The sequence below is a fragment of the Pagrus major genome, chromosome 22 (assembly GCF_040436345.1).
Source record: "Pagrus major chromosome 22, Pma_NU_1.0".
NCBI classification, from domain to species: Eukaryota; Metazoa; Chordata; class Actinopteri; order Spariformes; family Sparidae; genus Pagrus; species Pagrus major.
The window spans coordinates 19,910,064-19,931,965 of record NC_133236.1 but is presented as its reverse complement, the minus strand read 5'-3'; the positions used below and the strand labels follow the sequence as shown (position 1 = coordinate 19,931,965).

At 42.5% G+C, this 21,902-nt stretch overlaps 2 protein-coding genes across 2 annotated transcripts; one reads left to right on the top strand and one right to left on the bottom strand.

The window, feature by feature from the left end:
- Positions 1-9,882: 9,882 nt before the first annotated feature.
- Positions 9,883-12,482, bottom strand: ccdc167 (coiled-coil domain containing 167). Its single transcript, XM_073493045.1, has 4 exons — positions 12,385-12,482; positions 12,113-12,207; positions 11,933-11,985; positions 9,883-10,983 (listed from the first exon to the last, which is right to left on the bottom strand). The coding sequence occupies exons 1-4, from the start codon at positions 12,433-12,435 to the stop codon at positions 10,865-10,867; spliced, it is 318 nt and encodes a 105-aa protein (XP_073349146.1). The 5' UTR covers positions 12,436-12,482; the 3' UTR covers positions 9,883-10,864.
- A 709-nt stretch (positions 12,483-13,191) lies between these two features.
- kif25 (kinesin family member 25) lies at positions 13,192-21,077 on the top strand. The gene is made up of 15 exons (XM_073493507.1): positions 13,192-13,260; positions 13,378-13,443; positions 14,427-14,549; positions 14,696-14,837; positions 16,589-16,692; positions 16,797-16,882; positions 16,979-17,018; positions 17,122-17,189; positions 17,283-17,357; positions 17,491-17,637; positions 17,990-18,166; positions 19,395-19,549; positions 19,634-19,879; positions 20,558-20,713; positions 20,893-21,077. Exons 1-15 carry the CDS (start codon positions 13,192-13,194, stop codon positions 21,042-21,044), a joined length of 1,806 nt encoding a protein of 601 aa, XP_073349608.1. The 3' UTR covers positions 21,045-21,077.
- The last annotated feature ends 825 nt before the right edge of the window (positions 21,078-21,902 follow it).

Genomic DNA, 21,902 nt, shown 5'->3' with positions numbered 1-21,902 from the left:
GAACACGCTTTTCATGTGTGACTTCCAGCGAAAAGTCAAAACGATAAAAAAGGAAAAAGTCATTAAATGTATTTATAAGTCTGCGACATCTCCCCTCAACCGCAAAGAGGACTGTTTATTGTTGCAGAGGTTGATATTAACAACAGTGAAATTTGACTGTAGCCCCCTCACTTTGATATAACATCCATTAGACTAAATAGGGGCTGGTAGCAGTGTTTGAATTATGTAATGCTTGATCGGGGCAGACCTGAGCAGCTTTCCAGGCAATTACCAAAGTACACAGTCGAATGATTCCCTCATTAATAACATTAATTACAGTGGTGTAGCAAATGCTCTCCATAGAAACATTACTATTACTCAGTTAGCCATTAGCTCGATGGAAAAGGCTTTGGAGTTATTGATTATGTAATCGCACAAATTGCTGGGTTTTTGCTCCCTTTCTGGGTTTTCATTTTCATATTCACGTGAAGGTGTCGCGAGAAATCTTGAGGTACAGACGGTATGAAGCAGACAGTATCAATGGTGGTATTAATTTCTGATCTTACTCCCTATTGAGAGTGCAGGGTTATCCAGGATACACACACACACACACACACACACACACACACACACACACACACACACACACACACACAGACACGCTTTATCTCTTGGAAAAGCAGAGACAAGCACACATCGGCCACATAAAATCTGTTTTGCAATAAAAGTTATCGTAATTTGCCTTTGTCCCTCTGCCTGTGGCCTGTTCAAACAAGAGTGTGTGTGTCTGTGTCTGTGTGTGCACGTGTTGGCACAGCACTGTACTGTATGAGTGTGCTTGTCAGTAGCCTGGCACCTACCAAGATGTGTCATAGGTATTTTGCCAGACTGATGGTGGGTGTTCAGTGCATGTGCTGTCTCTATTGTGCACTGTATATGCTGCCTGCATGCTGTGTAAAGGTGTAAACGTTTACCCGGTAACTCTGAACCTTTGGAGGAACTCGGTGCATTTCCAACGAAGAGATCAGAGTCTAAATTAAGTTCCTGAAACATTATTTTACTCCATAGAAAGCCTTTCTTGTGGGGTTTTCTTTCTGCAAAACCACAGATAAATAGATCGATAGAAACTTAACGTTCTTTATGTTGCCACTTTGTTTGGGTTCAGTTTTCTATTTCTCTCTTCTCATAATGCTGTGCTTATGCTGTGCTGGTTTTGTTCATCACGTGCCTCACCAGGTACAGAAACGTTAACTGCTAACATTATATCTTGATGCCTGGGTTGTTGGGGCTTGCAGTGCTGAACACTCCTCGAGTATTTGCAGCAGTATTTTTTTTAGCCACCATTTTTAGAAATCTGCAGCTGCAAGCCAATTGTTTTTTGGTCCATTGTGTTTCGACACATCAAATGGTGTCACAGAAGAAAGCATATGACAGATGAATTAACGTTGTTGATGTACAGTAGTGCAAAAAAATGACTTGTGAAAACAGCCGTCGCTATTTCATACATCAGCTGACTATTTTGCTTAATCCTCGCTGGTCAATCGACTGCGGTGGAAAGACAGACAACAGCGGGCGGAGGGAACCTTCAAGTACCCATAAAGGTCATCCCTTGGACTAAGAGTCCTGTGTACTTAAGGTGGAAATGCAGAATGTACCAGTATGTTTAAGAGAGAGGGAGAGGGCAGGGGACATTAACTCCTCTTCCCCCGGCTTCTCAGAAAAACACTGTGGGACGTGGTGAGCGTGAGAGAGGGGTATTTTTCAAGGTACAATGAGCCTAATAAGTGTGGTCGACAGGACAGCGCTGTATAAAGGTTTTCGCTTTGTACTCACACTAATTATGTTTACTGTACACGGTAAACTACACATAAACAGGCCAGAATGACCTCACATTTGTGTCATCCATCTCAAAGTGAATAAAATCTCTGGGCAAATTCAAATTGATTTGAGCTTTTGATCAAAGTGGACTGTCACTGTGCATAGTCCTCTGAAACTCATGAATAGCACCATACACATCACCAGGTGTATAAGTGTATGGATTATAAATGAATATGCATACATAGAGGCAACAAGGCACTGCATTATCAAATCAGCTTAAAACGATTAAATCCCAGTTTATGTTGCTCATGTTCACTTCTCCACTGACTTGTAGACAAAATGTAACCTCTTAAATGCCGATTGATGTTCGTATAGTACACGTTGTACAAACTTGGAAAGACTCAACTGCCCAAAATCCTGCAACAGAGTCCTTCAATACCCTGCAATATGCAGGTGGGAATTTTCTTTACTCAAAGTTGTCCTGAGGGCAGAAACGTTTGTGATTGGTTCAATATGACAACCAATTGCAAAAGAGGAGAGAATAGCAGAGGCGGGGCCACCATTTTGAGGTTGTGCTTGCCAAAAATTCCGCCCTGCAGCTGGATATCATTGAAAAGTAAGTTTGTTAAAACAAAATGTGAGCAATTTTCCCCAAAATGGAGCATTGTGCAGCTATGTGTGATTTTTTTCTGCCCTCACTCAAATCATAGTGTAATGGCGCAGCTTGTAAGTTTAGGCTAGCCTACTGTTTCAGAAGCAGGCTAGCTGCTAGCTGCTAGTGTTGTAGCTTGCATTAAAATGTTGCAGTGGCTGTTGCTAGCGGTTCTTATCACAGAAAGGTGGAGAACAAGATAATTCAGAAAAAACATCACCTTTTCAGTATTAATGAGCTAGTGCTATTAACATTATGTGTGCCCATACATGTTAACCATAAGCGCTAGCTAAGCTAGCTAGCTAGTCAAGCTAATCAGGTGAGCTAGAAAGCTTGTCAATGTACATTACATTAAGCTTTACTGTAACGTAGTTGGACAAAAGGGAGTCAACTGTCTCCTCTAGTCTCAGGGCAGAAGTTGTTTTTGTAGGATTCTCCTCATGGCTGTTTAGTCTCATCTGGTCCCAGGGCAGAGAGCATTGTTTCCCACAATTGTGTCTTAGGGCAGGTGAATCCCTCCTGGTCTCAGGGCAGGAGTCCTATTTTTCTGTTCTCAGGGCAACGTAGTTGGACAAAAGGGAGTCAACTATCTCCTCTGGTCCCAGGGCAGAAGTTGTCTGAGGGCAGGTGAATCCCTCCTGGTCTCAGGGCAGAAGTTGTCTGAGGGCAGGTGAATCCCTCCTGGTCTCAGGGCAGAAGTTGTTTTGTAGGATGTTCCTCATGGCTGTTTAGTCTCATCTGGTCCCAGGGCAGAGACCATTGTTTCCCACAATTTTGTCTGAGGGCAGGTGAATCCCTCCTGGTCTCAGGGCAGAAGTTGTCTGAAGGCAGGTGAATCCCTCCTGGTCTCAGGGCAGAAGTTGTCTGAAGGCAGGTGAATCCCTCCTGGTCTCAGGGCAGAAGTTGTTTTGTAGGATTTTCCTCATGGCTGTTTAGCCTCATCTGGTCCCGGGGCAGAGACCATTGTTTCCCACAATTTTGTCTGAGGGCAGGTGAATCTCTCCTGGTCTCAGGGCAGAAGTCCTATTTTTCTGTTCTCAAGGCAACATAGTTGGACAAAAGGGAGTCAACTGTCTCCTCTGGTCTCAGGGCAGAAGTTGTCTGAGGGCAGGTGAATCCCTCCTGGTCTCAGGGCAGAAGTTGTTTTGTAGGATTTTCCTCATGGCTGTTTAGTCTCATCTGTTCTCAGGGCAGAGACCATTGTTTCCCACAATGTTGTCTGGGGGCAGGTGAATCCCTCCTGGTCTCAGGGCAGAAGTCCTATTTTTCTGTTCTCAGGGCAACATAGTTGGAAAAAAGGGAGTCAACTGTCTCCTCTGGTCTCAGGGCAGAAGTTGTCTGAGGGCAGGTGAATCCCTCCTGGTCTCAGGGCAGAAGTTGTTTTGTAGGATTTTCCTCATGGCTGTTTAGTCTCATCTGTTCTCAGGGCAGAGACCATTGTTTCCCACAATGTTGTCTGGGGGCAGGTGAATACCTCCTGGTGTCAGGGCAGAAGTCCTATTTTTCTGTTCTCAGGGCAACATAGTTGGAAAAAAGGGAGTCAACTGTCTCCTCTGGTCTTAGGGCAGAAGTTGTCTGAGGGCAGGTGAATCCCTCCTGGTCTCAGGGCAGAAGTTGTTTTGTAGGATTTTCCTCATGGCTGTTTAGCCTCATCTGGTCCCGGGGCAGAGACCATTGTTTCCCACAATTTTGTCTGAGGGCAGGTGAATCCCTCCTGGTCTCAGGGCAAAAGTCCTATTTTTCTGTTCTCAAGGCAACATAGTTGGACAAAAGGAAGTCAACTGTCTCCTCTGGTCTCAGGGCAGAAGTTGTCTGAGGGCAGGTGAATCCCTCCTGGTCTCAGGGCAGAAGTTGTTTTGTAGGATTTTCCTCATGGCTGTTTAGTCTCATCTGGTCCCAGGGCAGAGACCATTGTTTCCCACAATTTTGTCTGAGGGCAGGTGAATCCCTCCTGGTCTCAGGGCAGAAGTTGTCTGAAGGCAGGTGACTCCCTCCTGGTCTCAGGGCAGAAGTTGTCTGAAGGCAGGTGAATCCCTCCTGGTCTCAGGGCAGAAGTTGTTTTGTAGGATTTTCCTCATGGCTGTTTAGCCTCATCTGGTCCCGGGGCAGAGACCATTGTTTCCAACAATTTTGTCTGAGGGCAGGTGAATCCCTCCTGGTCTCAGGGCAGAAGTCCTATTTTTCTGTTCTCAGGGCAACATAGTTCAAAAAAAGGGAGTCAACTGTCTCCTCTGGTCTCAGGGCAGAAGTTGTCTGAGGGCAGGTGAATCCCTCCTGGTCTTAGTGCAGAAGTCGTATTTTTCTGTTCTCAGGGCAACGTAGTTGGACAAAAAGGAGTCAACTATCTCCTCTGGTCTCAGGGCAGAAGTTGTTTGAGGGCAGGTGAATCCCTCCTGGTCTCAGGGCAGAAGTCATATTTTTCTGTTCTCAGGGCAACGTAGTTGGAAAAAAGGGAGTCAACTGTCTCCTCTGGTCTCAGGGCAGAAGTTGTTTTGAAGGATTTTCCTAATGGCTGTTTAGTCTCATCTGTTCTCAGGGCAGAGACCATTGTTTCCCACAATTTTGTCTGGGGGCAGGTGAATACCTCCTGGTGTCAGGGCAGAAGTCCTATTTTTCTGTTCTCAGGGCAACATAGTTGGAAAAAAGGGAGTCAACTGTCTCCTCTGGTCTCAGGGCAGAAGTTGTCTGAGGGCAGGTGAATCCCTCCTGGTCTCAGGGCAGAAGTTGTTTTGTAGGATTTTCCTAATGGCTGTTTAGTCTCATCTGTTCTCAGGGCAGAGACCATTGTTTCCCACAATTTTGTCTGGGGGCAGGTGAATACCTCCTGGTGTCAGGGCAAAAGTCCTATTTTTCTGTTCTCAGGGCAACATAGTTGGAAAAAAGGGAGTCAACTGTCTCCTCTGGTCTCAGGGCAGAAGTTGTCTGAGGGCAGGTGAATCCCTCCTGGTCTTAGGGCAGAAGTCCTGTTTTTCTGTTCTCAGGGCAACGTAGTTGGACAAAAGGGAGTCAACTGTCTCCTCTGGTCTCAGGGCAGAAGTTGTTTTGTAGGATTTTCCTCATGGCTGTTTAGTCTCATCTGGTCCCAGGGCAGAGACCATTGTTTCCCACAATTTTGTCTGAGGGCAGGTGAATCCCTCCTGGTCTCAGGGCAGAAGTTGTCTGAGGGCAGGTGAATCCCTCCTGGTCTCAGGGCAGAAGTCCTATTTTTCTGTTCTCAGGGCAATGTCAGACATAATGATTTAGGCCACTCTGCCCTGAGGGCAGGAGAATGTTAGTTCTGCCCTGGGACCAGAAGAGAGACTAAACTACCCTCAGACAAATAATGATTTAGACCACTCTGCCCTGAGGGCAGGATAATGTTAGTTCAGCCCTGGGACCAGGAGAGACTAAACAACTTACAGCTCTGCCTTGCACATCAAATCAGGCTACTAGATAGCCCTAGCTTGCTAGCTTTAGAAAACATATCTCAGCATTATCATTATAGTGAAATGCACATACATTGTGCCATAATGAAACGTCACCCCATAGCAATATCCCTTCACATTGACATTTTAAATTCATGAAATTAAGTAGTCCAACTTACAGCTCTGCCTTGCACATCAAACCAGACCGAGAATGCTAGTTCAAATGGCCACTTGCTAGCCCTAGCACATGCAGCACTATCTCGCTAGCTTCAGAAAGATATCTCAGCATTAGCATTATCATTTGAGCCAGGGAAAATAATCTTCCACGGATGCACACACAGAAACAACTTACTATCACTTTTCTTGTTAATTGAGCACTTTTATTTCACAGAATAAAAACTTGCCTTGATATTGCTTGAATGCAGAAATGATAACCAGCAGCAAGGTTGGAATTTTCGGCAAGCACAACTTCAAAATGGTGGCCCCGCCTCTGCTATTCTCTCCTCTCTTGCGATTGGTTGTCAAATTTAGCCAATCACAAACGTTTCTGCCCTCAGGACAACTTTGAGTAAGGAAAATTCCCACCTGCCTGAAGCATGCACACAGTTCAAAACAATGACAGCTAAAACGCCTGTCAGCTTTGTGTAGAAGACCACTGTAGCTGTATCAGGTGCACAGAGTCAACAGGAGGTTACCATCTGTATCTGTGGATTAACTCCTGGTCCCTCTGAATGGTCCTTGAAGACAAAAGGCCACACTTAAAGACTAAAAGATGGAGGGAATGAAAGTCTCCTGTCATACAGTACAGGAATTCTTCCCTTTTAATTTGTCATGTTTCATAACTGAAGGAGAGCAGGGCTTTGTGATGCCACGTATTAGGCTCTGTGCTTGTGCTCGTGTGGTGAGTGGCCGATCAAATATTAAACACATTCTGGTATCGTTTTGACCCTTTTAGGCCCCATTTAACTTGAATTTCCATGACCAGGTCAAATTGACCGAAGCATTATTTGATTATGTAGAATTGGCCGCCAAGGCCAGCTATGCTTAAAACTGAATATATTCAGAAGTTCATTACAGCTGCAGGCAAGGAGAGAAAGCATTGTACTGAATAAAATGTCACTATCTGGAGTGAAACAAATCAGTTTGAGCTGGTTAAAAAGGCCGTTTTGTAAAACTGTCTGATGCTTCTACAGGCCTTTCTCCCCATTACTCCTTCATTCACCCTCATCACCTGCCATCAGCTTACCTGTCTGTAACCAGTCTGGACAGTGGTGTAGCCCTCGACTCTAAAGAGACACTCCTGTAACAAATTAACTCTCCTCCATGCCACCAATCACCCTCCTGTCCCCCTCTACTTGACTCCGCTCTCATCTTCCGTTCAAGAGAAACTCCCATGTACTTATTAAGAGATGTATCACCACTCCGAATACAGCGATGATGACTAATGTAGAAATTAGTTGCAGAGGGGATGAATTCAGTCATGACCAGCCTCAGGACTCAAGAAAAAATGACTTGAATCATTATCTGGGCACGATGACTTAACTCCTCACTATTAGCTGCTTTTAATGCTGGCATTTTGAAAGAAATTAGCTTAAGATACTTTTAGACGCCACTCAGGATGACAGCCGGGTTAATGCATAAAGTGCACGACTTCAAGAGTGATTTAAATCCCGAAATAAGATGTACTGAGCCCAGATGATGTGTAATGGTATTAAGTAGAATGAAAGTGAGATTATGGGAAGTATGAGGATTATGGAGCACATTTTGTTATGCTGTGTGTGTGTGTGAGTGTCGGAGTTATCTGCAGTGAAAGAGATGTCTTATCCAATCAGGTGTGTTCACTGAATAAGTCGAAACAAATCAAATTTTAGGTGCGGCAGTAGATGGGACAAAACTTGGCTTTTGTTAATCAGAGAATGTACACACAACAAAACAATGTTCATAAATGTCTGCGACACAAGGTCATGTGTCCACAGGTAGAAAAAACACCTCAGATGTTCATAGTTAGTGGAATATAATAAATATATGGAATTTTTTGTGTTTATTTTGTTTATTTCCTGTTGTTTTGGAATAAACTAAAACATCAATAACATTACAAAAATGTACATGTCTAATGTAAAATAACATTAAAAATCTGTAACTGTAAACTGTTTATTTTACAAAATACTTTCGTAAAAAGAGTTGAGTTGCACCGCCGCTGCACGCACATATAGCCAGACAGGTATGTGTGGAGACATACAGCAGAAAAGACACACAAATCAAATCCGACTGAAATATGACGAAACATTTGACATAAAAACCTTTATGATGTAATATGGCTCGAGTGTACCGGCCAAGAAGGGCAGCAGGGAGGGTTCAATCCCCCAAGAGATGAACGTACAGCTTACATAAAGACACCGGACCTCAGTGCAGACACTGAACCTCCACCTGCAGCAGGTGAGATTAAACATCCTTCTGCCTCCCAACCAGAGGGATGCAAAGTGACAGCTGGCATTTTGGTGCTCAGAGAGACCTATTTTTAAAACTATTTTTTCAGAGTCATGTACTTTCTTAACTCGAGGCCACTTAACAGTGAACACAGGGTCGGTCAGGTCAGGAGTCTGACTGTGCAGGAGCACATGAGGATTGTTGGTTTTAGGGAAGAGTAAACACTTAAAAAAATATTCAAAGGTCAAGTCCAGAATCTAAAAAGAGCTCTAAATAGTGTCATTTACCAAAAATAATCAGACTAATTTGTGACTTTGTTACTAATCACCTCCGAGGGGCACATTTCACATGTTTTCAAACGAGCAATAATATCAAACGACGTGAGAATGAATATTTGATTATATTCAGAGGCCATAATTATCCTTTAAATCCCACCACGAGTGTTGCATAATGGGGCCTGTTTACATTTGTTTTATCTGGGGATGAGAGATTGAGAGTGTGTAGGCGTGCCGTGGACTGTGTTGGTGATAATAGAGTATGTAGGAGGGAGGGCACACAAACAATTGTTCACTGGGCTCTCCTGTCTTACTTTAACTGAATTATCAACACAGCCAAAGATTTCCCCTGTGCATCCAAAACAAAGAATCCAAGCTATTTTAATTAAGGATCATTCTTTTAAATAAGTAAATGTGATGATCTCTATGAAAACCACTCAAAACGTGCTTTAAGAATATGTAACAACGGTTGAATAATCACATGTGATATGAAAATGTAATAAGAAAACTGGCAGAGGAAATTGCTGCAACCTTTTACAATAAGATTGCAAATTATTCCAATCAAATTCACCTCCAGACTGAACAATAAACTTTTCTTTTACAGTGCAGGAGAAGGGTTAGGCGACGAAACACACGAAGAAAATGTTTCTCGAGCTAGAATAATAACAGATAATAGGACAGAAGTCATCGATTTACCAAGTTCGCACACTTTTTCTGCGTTTAACTGCACAACTCACGGTTTGACCAGGGGAAGCCTCTGTGAAAGCAAACCATTATTTCTCTGAGTAGATGCATTTCACTGCTGAATGGGAACATGGCTAATGAGGAGGAGACAGACTCAGATGATTCTCAGGTCTTTAAGAGAGCCATTATAGACAAAGCGAGGAAAATCAATATCAGGAATGTTGTTTCTTTCTTTTTCTTTTCTATAGAGAGAAGACCTTAAGACATTTTACCGTCTCGTCCTCGAACTGTTCCTTAGTGTATCACTATTTGCACCATGACTGTCTCTGGGTGTACGTTCCTCTGAACTTCTCATACACTGAGAAGTCTGGTCTCTTAACATGTTTAATCTTTGTTTGTATTATTTCTTGAACAAGTTTGATTTTTTATCAAATTCACGACACATCCAATCATGACGAATTTGGCCCTCTATTAAAGCTATGAGTCATGTAATGACTTTTTAAATGAACGATTTCCAATAGGAAGGCACTGCAGATAATCAACCTATGAATTACAAACAATACAATCACCAAGCTTCCCAAAATGTAGCAGTAACAGTTGCACTTGTTTTTTAGTGTTTAAAAAAAACCCATTTATAAACATGTTTGGCATCATTTCAGCTTTTATTAGCAGATGGATGCATGACCAGCACGAGTATCAAAACAGAAAATACATTCTTCAGGGTCTCTATTTGTTGTACAACTCACACTTAATCAAACGTATCAAATATTTTCTTCCAATCAATTGCACACATGGCATACGTACCATGTATTATCACATGATTTACACGTGAATGATTGGCACCATTAGATGAAGCATCTCCTTCATATATATAGCAATAATACAGCAATATCACACTGGTTTGGTTGTTTGGTTGTGGCATAAGGCAAACTTTATATATGAAATTGTCCATTTAGGTGAAAATCTGTTGTATACATTCTTGTTGAAAGGTCTTTATACAGCAATGTAAAATAAAAACTGACGGTGCACAAGCTGGGGAAAAGACAAAACTCATTCTACTGAGACTCTTAGTGTGAAACCGTCCTGTGTCACCTGCAGTAGTGTATAGATGTTGAGTTTGTAAATCGGGATTATCATGGGATAACCAACGAGAAAGTGACACGCACTGTTGTATTACTCAGTTTAGTCACTTGATAGTTAAGTCCTGCCACAACCAGTGCCGTTAAGAGATGATAGCAGCTTTCTTACTCTTTTTGTCTGTTCACATAATGATACACACATTTTACATTTGTAAACAGTTTCCAAAAAGCAGGGACAGAGCACAGAGAGATATATTTTTAAAGTAAAAGCCATAATTAAGGTTCAAACATGCTTAAATCACTAACTTTTCAGTCCAAGAAGCCATGGTGGGTTTTCTGTCTCTGCAGGATAAACCCAGTATGACCACCAGAGATCAAGTATATGACAGTGGTGCCATCTAGAGGCAGAACTGAGGTACTCCATCAACAAACGTCTTAAAGCTTTCCCATGCATTTAATCCCTGTGTACAGTCCTCATGTTTTCTTACATGTCAACGTTGTCCTGAGGTGGTTTTTCAGTGGGTCCCTTCAAAATACCAGGTGGCATCATGACTCCTCTTCATTGTAGAAAAAGATGTAGTAGAAGAGGGCACTGAAAACCAGTAGAGCGACTGATAGCAGCATGTTCTTCCGATTCTCTCCTCTTAGTGTCTCCAGCTCCTTATCTAGAAATGAAAAACAAATATGATGTGAAGGCACAGTGGTCACAACCTGCAATCGCTCCACTAGAGACATATTGCACTAAGGACAGACTGGATGTACAGGAATGAACTATACATGGCTCTGACAGAAACTTTCATGACGTTTCTGTGACTTTTCAAGGCAACTCAAAATCACTTCTATGACTTAAAAATCCTTCCTGCTTTCAAAAGGGGCACTATGTAGTTTTGGAGGGATGTTTAGATATATTCATTTTTTCCCATAACAGTATAAACAAGCTGCTCTCAGAGGAAAATAAGGTCCCCAGAACACAGTGTGAAGCTAGAAAGGTGGCAGGGTCCGCCAGATATAAACAAAGTAAAACAGTATGAAACTGCGTTGTCCTTTAAGCTCAGTTTGTTTATTTCGTTTGTTTAGGTACAACAACAACAAAAAAATCAGTCAATGAGGATCTTTCTCTTCTGATTAAAATGTATCCACCAAAACGACATAGTGCACCTTTAAACGTTGTTTATCGAAAATGAATTTGTGGCCACATGAAGGGTAAATGTAGTCCTTCACTCATTAAAACACCCCAGAGCAACACACCAATGCAAAACAGTGGTCTTTGCACACATACACTTAAATCTAGAATGAGATCCCATATTACATTAGATCAATAACCTCTTATACACGCCTGCAACCACTAATCTCACTCACTCCACTTATTTCTTCACTTCCATCGTGTCTGTGTAGGTGTTCATGTTGTTTGTTTCTGTTTTTAGTTTGTTTTATAACGTGACTGTCTTGTTGGTGCTGCAGAACAGTCAAGAACCTGACATACTAGTTTAGATGTCACACATTTTAACATGGGAAGAGCTACTTTTAATCTTTTCCTGTATAATGATAATACAATTAAAATGACATGTGGACAGCGACCATACCCACAGTGATGTGTGATCTGTACAGACTTACCTAACTTTTGCACCCTCTCATTCATGATTGACATTTCATCTTCCAGTTCCTGCCTGTGGATCAAGCAGCAACGTGAGAAAGTCATTCATCAGGTTTATATCAGCTAATGAGGTGCTGACAGAAAGTGGTGATTTTAACTGTCACAGTCTCCATCACCATTTACATCTCCATCATCCTCACCTTTCCTTGTCAGAGAGCTTCTCTTTCCTGCTCTTGAACTCTGCCCTCTCCAGGTTGTCCTTACAAAGCGTCCGCCTCTCCTCCAAACGGTCAATCTACAACATTTAGAAACGCGATGTAACAGGAAGTTGAGCTAGACAGCACAACATTAACAGAGACAGTTACCAGACATGAATGAATGAAACTTGTGTAGCATTAGCAAGCGCAAGCTAAAGCTAACCTTCTAGCTGACATTAGCTAGCTAGCAAAAGCCAACGCTCTAAAAGTCTCACCTCAGTGGCGACACTGACTTTCTCTCGTCGTTTATCTTTTAATTTAGCCATTTTGTGACCGACTGACGACAGCCTGGATGAGCTGGATAAACTGTGACTATGCGGAAGTGTTTTTCCTCTTCGTAATCTTCTTCGTTGGGCTTTGATGGCTGTTGTGGCAAACCTGCTTACAGGCGCATTACCGCCACCTACTGGGCTGGAGGGAGGCGAGTATATTGGCAGGTGAGAAAAGGGACAAAAACCAACAAAAACATTTTTAAAAATATAATAAAATTCATAGAATTGATTCTCTCTCTTAACCCTGTTTCTTTTGATAAGTTAAATAGACTGTGTAGGCTACTTTCTTACTTTTTTTACTAGCACTTACGCTAGTTAGCTGCACCTGGAGTCACTAATTAACACCTGTGTTAGCCTGATTTTAAAATACCGCCATTCTTTTTTTAAAAAAAAGGCTATTTATTTAACTTATATTACAGATATAAGATGCATCATTGCATAACCTTTGTAAAGTCAGTCTATATTTTAAAGAGTCAAACATTTTTTTCTTACATTATCAAGTCATTTTCATACACGCTAACGTTAGCTTACATAAGAAATATTGCTATTAGCTCGGCTGTTGTGCCTCCCAGACTGAAGCTGTCTTCCTCTCTGCAGGGGTCAGGTGAGCCAGAGTCCAGAGAGCTGTTGTTGACCGCTGTTAATCGGATTATGTGACCTAAGAGGACAGGACATGATCAGCTGAGAAGGAAAAGGGACGAGGCTGTCCGTTCTCGTCTCTACCTGCGTCTTTTATTTGAGTAAAATAAAATGCCTCTCTTTATAAACAGGGATCAGATATTCGCACATCAGGTGCACCTGCTGGAGCACAAGCTGAGGGTGAGTTAGTGGAGTGTGACATTAGTTTTAATAGAAGTTGTCCAGGGACTCCAAATAACTCTGCACACTCTATTTTAAATGTCCTTTTGTATATTATATATTTCACTTTGTTTTCAGAGCAAAGAGGAGCGAATACTGGAACTGGAGACCGAGAATGCTATTCTACATTTAAGACTTGCAGAGGTAAGAAGATATCTGCCATTCATTACTGACGGGCTTAAACCTGTAGGCCTCCCTGATTATTCTATTCTGGATGAGCTTGAGTCTATTATATTTATTCCTTCTTCCCCTGAGTTGGCTTCTCTGCGAACGGCTGTTTTATCTGAATGACTGTTTGTGCCATGTGTGTGTTTTTGTATGTTGTAGACACTTGTATTAAAGGGGCACTGTGTAGTTTTGGAGAAGAAATTCAAACTCTGAATTTGGATATTTACAATATTAATGAGGTAATAATCCAAACTCAGGAATATTAATTTTCTCCATAACTGATTAAACAAGCTGTTCTCAGAGGAAAATAAGCTCCCCAGAACACTGTTTGAAGCTAGAAAGGTGGCAGGGTCCGCCAAATTGAAACTGTGTTGTCCTTTTTAATGTCAGTTTGTTCATTCAGTCATGAAAACGAAGACAGTTTGTTTATTCTGTTTATTGATCTTTCTCTTCAGATTAAAATGTATTCCCCAAAACTACACAGTGCACCTTTTAAAGTCAGCAGGTTTCTAAATCTCTCTGGAAGTTGGATCTTGAAATACATGGTCGGCTATCAAATTGATCTCCAACTATTTCTATAATCGATTAATCGGTTTTAAGTGATCTTTTAAAGAAAAAAAAGTCGATATCCTCTGATTCCAGCTTCTTAAATGTGTATATTTTGTGGTTTCTTTACTCTTCTGTGACAGTAAACTAAATGTCTTTCGGTTGTAGGTAAAACAACACATGTAAAGTTGATAGTAGTTGTTTGTCGCTGCCCTAGATCCAAATACAGATGGTTTATGTTGTCTGATAACAGATGCCAACAGATATTTAGGCTACTTATTTTACCTACATGCTTTATTTCTCATGTTTCCCTCAAGACACAAGTCATACTGTAGCTCGGCATAAAGAAAATATGAATGAATGAAGTGGCAAAGCGGCGCAGAATAAGTATGTTTATGTTCTTTCCTTTCTAGTGTCTGGGGAAACTCCGTCGAGACCAGGAAGAGGAGCCCAAGGACCTGAACCATCATCAGCACCAGAGGAATGCACAGAGGATCACCCGGTCGGCCCTCGCCAAACTCCTTCACGAGGTCCAGGTACGAGCGTGTGCGCACACGGAAGGTTGTGAGTTGTCTTTACGTCTGTTTTGTTGAGGTGTTTCAATGAATAGCTTCCAAAGTCAAGAAAGGAAAGTAGCGCAGCCCTACACAATTAACTTGTGCTCTCTGTGTGTTTGCGGCAGGCTGTGAAGCAGGACTTGAGTGAAGTTTTTGCCGTGTATTTGAGTTTCGCCACGGAGCTGGAGGAGCAGAGCAAGCAGCTACTGAAAAAAGTGGAGCAAGCCAGCTGTTCTCTGAATGGTCACAGTGCAGACGAGGTTCAGAGTGAGTATCTGAGTGTGTAGCACCGTAGATTTAGCGTCTGTGATGTCATCCTTAGATTAGGCTTCTGGAGGAAATATTTAGGTTGACTGGAGTTTGGAGCATCGTTGTGGAGCCTGGGTGCAGTGAGCTGGGCTGAGCAGGAAGCTATTAGAAGAGTGGCATCTTAAGGCACCAACACTCTGCCCTGATCATTGACCTGTGGTAGATTGCAATTTAAAGGAGCCAAACACTGGATCACAGGACAGTTTGGATGTTTTCTTTTGACGTCACTTGACTGCTGAGGGTCCACTGGACTGGACTGGACAGCAGAGTCTTATTTTTTATGTCTATTTACAAGCTCCAAATTCACCAAATGCTTTTATTCTCTTCTCAGTCTACTCAGGTGATGCAGAGTGTTGTAAACCAAACAGTCTAGATATTATTTATTAAGTTATTTGAATGATCTTTGAAGATGACCCGAACTTCTGATCTCACATTGTCTTCCTCTCACTACTATTAACTTCTCATTTCTGCTCACTCATTCACCGTCTCGGTGTCTCCTACCGTCCTTAAGTGGTTTACAGGTGACATGCTGGCTGTATCTCGATTACAGCGTGTTTACCGGTAATCCTCTCACACAGTCCCTCCCCTCTTCTCCCTCACCTCGCCCTCCGAGGCTGTCCAAGGTTGACTGTCCTGTTCTATACAGTCCCGCAAGTCAGCTGCTCAGCGTGGCGCTGATGATTGGTGAAAACTGATCTTGTCAAATACTTTGGCTCACATAAGCTCGAGCATAATGCTGCAAGCTGCTTCAAACAAAATGGCTTTTCTAGACAATTTTATAATTAATGTTAGATGTAAGAATGTAACTGCTTACCTGCACTAAATACAAACTATTCTCTTTCTTTTCTTCTCTGTGCTTTAACTTACTGACATTTTGTACTGTAAGAGCTCTAGAGAGAGATTTTGAGCATAATTTATGTTTCAAAAACAGCTGAAAGAAATGCAAAAAAACATAGTGCAAGTATTTTGACAGATATTGCGATATGAGTCACAATTTAAGTGGGAATGGTAATTTTGCATTTCCTTTTTTACTGAAAAAAATATAAAAATAATACTGATGTGAGTTTCGCTGGGGTCTGTACTGAACAAACATGTTCTCTTACATCTGAGGAAGATGATTTGTAGACTGGGGCATCTCTGTAGCAAGGCACTGCTTCATCTATAATGGTATGTTGTGACACATTTTAACTTTATCAAAATACTGCACCTCCTTCAATCTATATTTTGCACTTGGCCATATTCTATTTGTGTTCAGTCCGGCCTATTCCTGAATGTCTCAGCCTGTCCTGTGTGAATGGAGGAGATTGGTGCCAGGTGTGTGTACATGTGTGCTCCAGGATTAAAGACTTGGCCTTGATTCAAAGATATCCACCAGAGAAAAGATGCTTCTGTCTTCGGAGTCTATTGTTACACAGACAGCTATTCATTCACTCCCTTCACTCCACTGTTGTCTACTTTAAGATGGATTGAGCAGCAGATTTTTACCCACAACTTGCACCAGATTCCCCACCAGATCTGACCCTGTGACACGGCGTCTAATGCAGCGTAGATGCGGCCAGTGGAGGGTTTTCACTGTTGATCTTTTTTGTCTCCAAGTGAACACAACAATGGTTAAACTTTAAACCTACGTCCATGATAGAAAATTCATCACATGTAATTTTTATTGGATTTATCTTCCCTTGACTGTTTTGACTGCTCTCTCTGCCCAGACTTACAAGCTCATGTTGCTGCTCTGGAGCGCTCTCTGGAGGAGGAGAGGGAGAGGTGCAGTGCAGAGAGGCAGAGGAGGAAAGAACTCCACAACACAGTGGTGGTGAGGACAGATGTTTTGTGTCATCAGACGATGGGTGATGCAGTGGGTTTGTATCTGATGGGATCTGGTTTTGAGCTTTGTTGTCATTCTTTGTTTTGCTGCAGGAGTTGAGAGGAAACATCAGGGTTCACTGCAGGGTGCGACCAGTTCTACACTTTGACCACGTCCAGTCCTCCACCGCTGGATCAGGGTGAGTCAACACACCAACAACAACATGAAACAATGTATGATGATTGAGATGATCATGAACCAAAGCTAAAAAATAATTTAAGCTTTTATTTATTAGGCCTGCATCATCAGAAGAAGTGGTCTCCGCAATCAGTGATGTGAGTTTCACAGAAAATTTGAGTTTATTTTATTTTATTTTTATTTTTGTTGTTGCTGCCAGCTGCTTCATTTCTTTTTGTTATTCTTGGTTTGTTGTTGAAGGACACAGTGATGGTGAATTGCATAAAAACAGGGATGCCAGTGCACAGCAGGATGTTTGAGTTTGAGAGGTAAAAATCAAAAACCAGCATGATACAATTCACATTTATGTTATTTGATTTCCAGTTTATTAATGGTTACTCGCCGTTGTGACTTTTTTACAGAGTGCACGGACCTGAGGGTTCCCAGGATGCTGTGTTTGAGGAAGTCAAGCCGCTGCTCACATCTCTGCTGGACGGGTGAGTGTGAAACGATACAAAATATCACATGTAAACCAAATGTATTCATTCAGTGAACCTCAATGAGATGCACCGCAAACATAGTATGCCTGCACAGCATGAATTGAATGTCATCTCCCTCTCTGCCATCCAGCTATAATGTGTGTATCATGGCGTACGGGCAGACAGGCAGCGGGAAGACTCACACCATGATGGGATCCAGGCTGCTGGAGGAGCACTCAGGGACGCAGCAGGAGACACAGCAGGGTATCATCCCCAAAGCTGCTGCTGAGCTCTTTCGGTGAGACGGCGATGCATTTTTTATTGAAATGTGTTTGTGATATTTACAGTATGAAAATAAACTCCACAAGAAGTGTGTTTTTATGATATCATGGAGGCCAGATCGCTAAAGACTTATCTCTTCACTTTAGCCTTTGACTATCTATAAAGTGCTGAACACATTAAGTCTGTTATTATAATTATGATGCCGTGCTGAAAACCCCAGTAGATCTGGTCTAATTTACTGTATTCTAATTCAGACCTTCAATCCAATGAAGGTTCAATTCATGATGTGCAGTGGGAGTTGAGACAGAGCATAATTGGTTTGAACTCTGACCCGTCTATCTGATCCTGTATCTGTGTGTGTGACCCAGGCTGATTTCAGAGAAGCCCGCAGAGAGCCACACGGTGGAGGTGTCAGTGATGGAGGTATACAACAACGAGGTGTTTGACCTCCTGGCCAGAGACGAGCGGGGACACGCCGCCGGGCAGCGCAGGGACGTCATCACCACCTCCTCTGGCACCAGCCAGGTCACCTCCCTCACATACGAGTGAGTACAGCCCGAGCTGAGGTGACTGTGTGCACTAAGTAGTCTGCAACTTTCATGAAACGGTTTTTTGGAGTTATGTTTAATGGGAAAGGTGTCATGAACCCACAGAGAATTATCACCCAACTTCTGCCCCTCAGATCTATGAGTTTTACAGCCCTTTTTAGTTAGTGGTTTTTGGTTTTATCGGCAACAAGTTCCACCCTCCAAAACCCACCTTGCCGCCTCAGAAGGCAGAGCAAAAAATCTCTGATAAATCTACTTCATGCTACCTGCTCAGCACCAGACTGCAGATTGATTTAGACAAAAACAGAGCTGACCAAATGCTAATGATATTCCATAGCTACTGGGTATGTAAATGGAAAACAGTTTTTTGTCTGAGCAATTTCACAAGGCTACAAAATATTGATGTTTCAGCTTGTTGAGAGTTTCTTTGTCCCCAAGTGGATGATGATTATTCCATCCTGAATTTTAACAGATGTTTTTGGCCACTTGAAGCAGTGAAGACAAGCTGTAAACACAACTTTACTATCAACTCTCATCAATTATTTATAGCTCACTTGTTAGCAAACAGTTGCCTATACTCATGGCAGCATGGAACAACATTAACATTCATTTTGAGTGTTGTTTGAGGTCACCTAATTAGAGGATGTGTCTGGCTCTTTAGCTGTTTAAAGTCCCCCATTGGTGGAAAATGTGTTTTTCGTCTCCTTCCTGACCATGAGGAGGCTGTTTTCACAGTCACTGCTGAAGGTATAAATCTTCTCTGTGCTCATTGCAAATCTGATTTTAAGAGGCGGGCCTAAGAATTTAACGTGGTACTTATAGTTTTTTACAGAACATGTGCTTAATTGCATGTGTGGAGGGGATCTTTTTAATGCTCCACTATGTTCGCCAGATAGTAAGCATCTTTCTGTAGTTTTTGGCTGGTAGTGCACAGCGGGTCTTTAGAGGTTATTCACTGAAAACAGCTGCCTTTAGTGGCTGAAAATGACACTGTGAGAGAGGTGTGAGTGAACCAGACAGTAAAGTAATGGACAGTAAAACCAAAACAATAAGTCTCTAGAGAGCAGAGAGGAACTGCAAATTTGGGTTATTAGTCGCGGTGGGTTTGGATCTTTTGAGTAACACCTTTCATAAGCACGTTATTTGATCCATTGTTTAAGTAAACTATTGATTATAGCAGCTTTAAGGAATGAAATGCTTGAAATATGTGTTTGATGTTGCACAGGCCTGTGTGTAACGCCTCTGAGGTGATGCAGATCATCAGCAGTGTTTTGAAGCTCAGGGCTCACTGCCCCACCCTCGTCCACACCGACTCCTCGCGCTCTCACCTCATTGTCACCCTCACCATTTCCTCCAAGAGCCCCAACGCTCTCGCCCTGGGTGAGACGCATTCACGCACACACTCAAAGACCCGCACATGTCAGCATAAATGACACCTGTTGATATTATTAACTCTTCATTCAGCCCGCAGGCTACAGAGTGCCAAGAAGGACATGCAGCGCTCCACCCACAAGGAGTGGTGGAGTCCACGATGTCGCCGTGCCAACCCTGGCGCCCGCAACTCATTTGACGAGCTCTTTGCAAGCACCGCCTCCTCCCCTTGCCCCTCCCCTTCTCACTCCCCATGCCCCTCCCCCAGGCCCAGCATCTCACAGGCGACGTTCAAGACCAAGCTGCAGCTGGTGGACCTGGCAGGGAGCGAGTGTGTCGGTAAGAAGGGTGCAATGCTAAAGGATGTGCTTTGAATTCGTAGATGTCATGGGAATGTTTGAAGATGCTCAGGGCAATATTTTAACAGGACGAAACACACATCTTGACATGCCAAAATGCAAAATGGAGCTTCAGGCATTGGCCTAATTGAGATGCTGCAGACAAACTGCTGTTAAAATGAAATTTAAGTGTCAAGTGGGTACACATCTTGGCTCTGATAAGACAGCGGTGAGCGCTTCATCCAAAGCAAGCTAGTCTCACCAAAAAAATCTCCTTTCTCATTCCTTCTGCATATTTTCATATAAAGCATCATTGATCTGATGGGCAGCATTGGCAAACGAGAGAGGGATGAATACAATGTTGCTTTGTGAGTGTTTGGTATTTAAATGGAAGAAGTTTCTGTTACAACGTGGTTTTTACTTTGAGCCGAATATGCTGCTTCGTGCTGTTTAAATACAGCTTGTGTCTTGAACCGTGAAGTATTTAATGATTAATCTGCACTTAAAGCTTCACAGTACAAACAAAGCTGAGGATGCAGGTGTGTGCAATAACCTTACTGTTGATCCTTTATTTACAAGAAAAAGTGCACTAAACCCAGGACGACTAAAGTCTGTTCACTGAGCAGATCAATTAGCTTTGAGGCACACACACATATGTGTGTTTGTGTGTGTGTACCAGGTATGTCTGGAGTTTCGGGTTCAGCTCTGTGGGAGGTGTCCTGTATAAACCGCAGTCTCTCAGCTCTGTCTGACGTCCTTGGAGCCCTGGCGGAGCAGAGACCACACGTCCCCTACAGGAACAGCAAACTCACTCATCTGCTGCAGGATGCCATAGGTGACACGCACACACACACACACACACCATCTCTTTTGTTTCATGACCTATGACTCATACATTCTGTCTCTGCTTTTCTGAAGATGTGCTGGATAATATATTTATTTTAAAGGAAAAAACAGAACAATGCATGTAAATCAAATCATTCCATTGATGTTCTTCTCCATCTTCTCCACCAGGTGGCGATGCCAAGCTGCTGCTGATGCTGTGCGTCTCCCCCACGCAGCGCTTCATTACAGAGTCTCTGCAGTCTCTGGGCTTAGGCTCGAGGGCCCGTCAGGTCCAGAAGGAGCAGCCGCGACGGAAGAATAACACCCTCAAAGTTAAGTGACGAGACAGAGGGAGAGATCTGATCCTTATCAGATTTGAGGAGATATCTGCCACATAGGTGTATCGGATATCCCTGTGTTGGTGTTGTTCCTAGAACATCATAATTAATGATGCTCCAGGACCATCAGTTTTACTTAAATGAACGACTTAAATCACATTTCGAGGAAGCTGTTGTGGCTGAGTGGGCTAAATATAGGGCTGTAACTCAAGAGACTAGGGTTTGTATCCCATTCAGATCATATACTGTTCATTTTTCACTCTAAGTTCACTTGTGTTTTCCGTTTCTTTTCAGTTTTATGTTGCTGTTTGGTTAGGTTTATGGAACTAAAATACTTGGTGAGGTTCAGGGAACTAAAATATATGGTGAGGTTTAGGGAACTAAAATACCTGCTAAGGTTTAGGGAACTAAAATACCTGCTAAGGTTTAGGGTACTAAAATACATGGTGAGGTTTAGGGAACTAAAATACTTGATGAGGTTAAGGGAACTAAAACACTTGGTTAGGTTCAGGGAACTAAAATTCTTGCTATGGTTTAGGGAACTAAAATACTTGGTTAGGTTCAGGGGACTACAATACAGGTTCAGGTTTAGGAAAATGTGGTTTGGGTTAAAATATGCGCTTTCATAATGTTAAACACGTGACTGAAAGGATAATTTCTCCCATGGGTGTATTTTTCCAGTCTTTTCCTCTGAGTAGCTATACTATGACATTACAAAAGTGTGACTGGTCAGTTTCACTGATGGCCCTGGAACATTAACTTGCAAAACATGAATTACCAATATTGCATTATCAGATTGTGCATGATGCATACCTGCAAACTTGTTGTTGTTTATCTGATAGGATAGATACGTGGGCCCTT